The sequence below is a fragment of the Eimeria acervulina genome, genomic scaffold (genome assembly GCF_000499425.1).
Source record: "Eimeria acervulina Houghton genomic scaffold, Eah_scaff833, whole genome shotgun sequence".
Lineage (NCBI taxonomy): Eukaryota > Apicomplexa > Conoidasida > Eucoccidiorida > Eimeriidae > Eimeria > Eimeria acervulina.
The window spans coordinates 10844-11736 of NW_013549573.1; the positions used below are offsets into that span (position 1 = coordinate 10844).

The 893-nt window shown below is 38.9% G+C and overlaps 1 protein-coding gene across 1 annotated transcript in view; it reads left to right on the forward strand.

Annotated features, from left to right (window-relative positions):
• The window catches only part of EAH_00050220 (peptidyl-prolyl isomerase, putative), a gene marked incomplete at both ends in the record, with an annotated part of 2378 nt that overhangs the window by 343 nt on the left and 1142 nt on the right, over positions 1-893 (forward strand). The window contains 2 exons of the mRNA XM_013394298.1: positions 185-254; positions 493-627. Coding sequence (XP_013249752.1) covers positions 185-254; positions 493-627 — 205 coding nt within the window. The remainder of the gene's footprint in view (positions 1-184; positions 255-492; positions 628-893) is intronic.

The window sequence follows — 893 nt, forward strand, 5'->3', positions numbered from 1 at the left end:
AGGGTTTAGGGTTTAGGGTTTAGGGTTTATATGGAATAGAGGGCGTGAAGGGGTATGTAGTGGTATAAGCAGCAGCAGGCGGTGGTTGTGTGTATAGATATTTCATAAAAAAGTACAGTCAGGGATGCATCTGATTATAATTAAAATATTATTTGGGGCTTTGGAGTTTCTCTGCTGCATGCAGCTGTTATCTAAAGACAGGAGAGTTTGCACAGGCTATTGATGAGGCATCAGCAGCGCTGAAGCTTGACGAGGTAAATTATTTATCTATTTATTTATTTGTTTAATTTATTTATTTATTACAATTATATTTATTGTTTGTTTTCGTGTTCACTCACTTCGTTTTCCTTCCTTGAAAACCCTCTTCATGCTTTCGTTCTTGCATACGCAACATAGTTTATAAATAACTATTATATTATATATATATATTATATTTGGTGATACCTGAGGTGTCTGTACACCTGAAATTTTGCTGTTGAATTACTTTTACAGAAAAACAGCAAAGCTTGGTACAGAAGAGGCGTCGCTCGCGCTGCCTTTGGCTTCCTCGATGAAGCAAAGGCTGATTTGTCTTCAGCTGCTAGGCTTGACCCCAGAAATGTTGAAATAAGAAATGAACTCAAAAAGGTAAATGTACAGTTGGGTGAGGGTTTAGGGTTTAGGGTTTAGGGGTTTGGGCTTTCTAGGGTTTGGAATTTGTTGGGGTTGAGGAGGGTTGGGGATTTAGGGTTTAGGGTTTAGAGTTTAGCGTTTTCTAGGGTTGGGGAGTTAGGGTTTAGGGTTTAGGGTTTGCTAGGGTTTAGGGTTTGCTAGGGTTTAGGGTTTATAGAGAGTTGTTTTGTTTGTTTTCTTCTTCATTTTGCAGTGCAAGGAGAAACTCGAAGAAGTTCGCA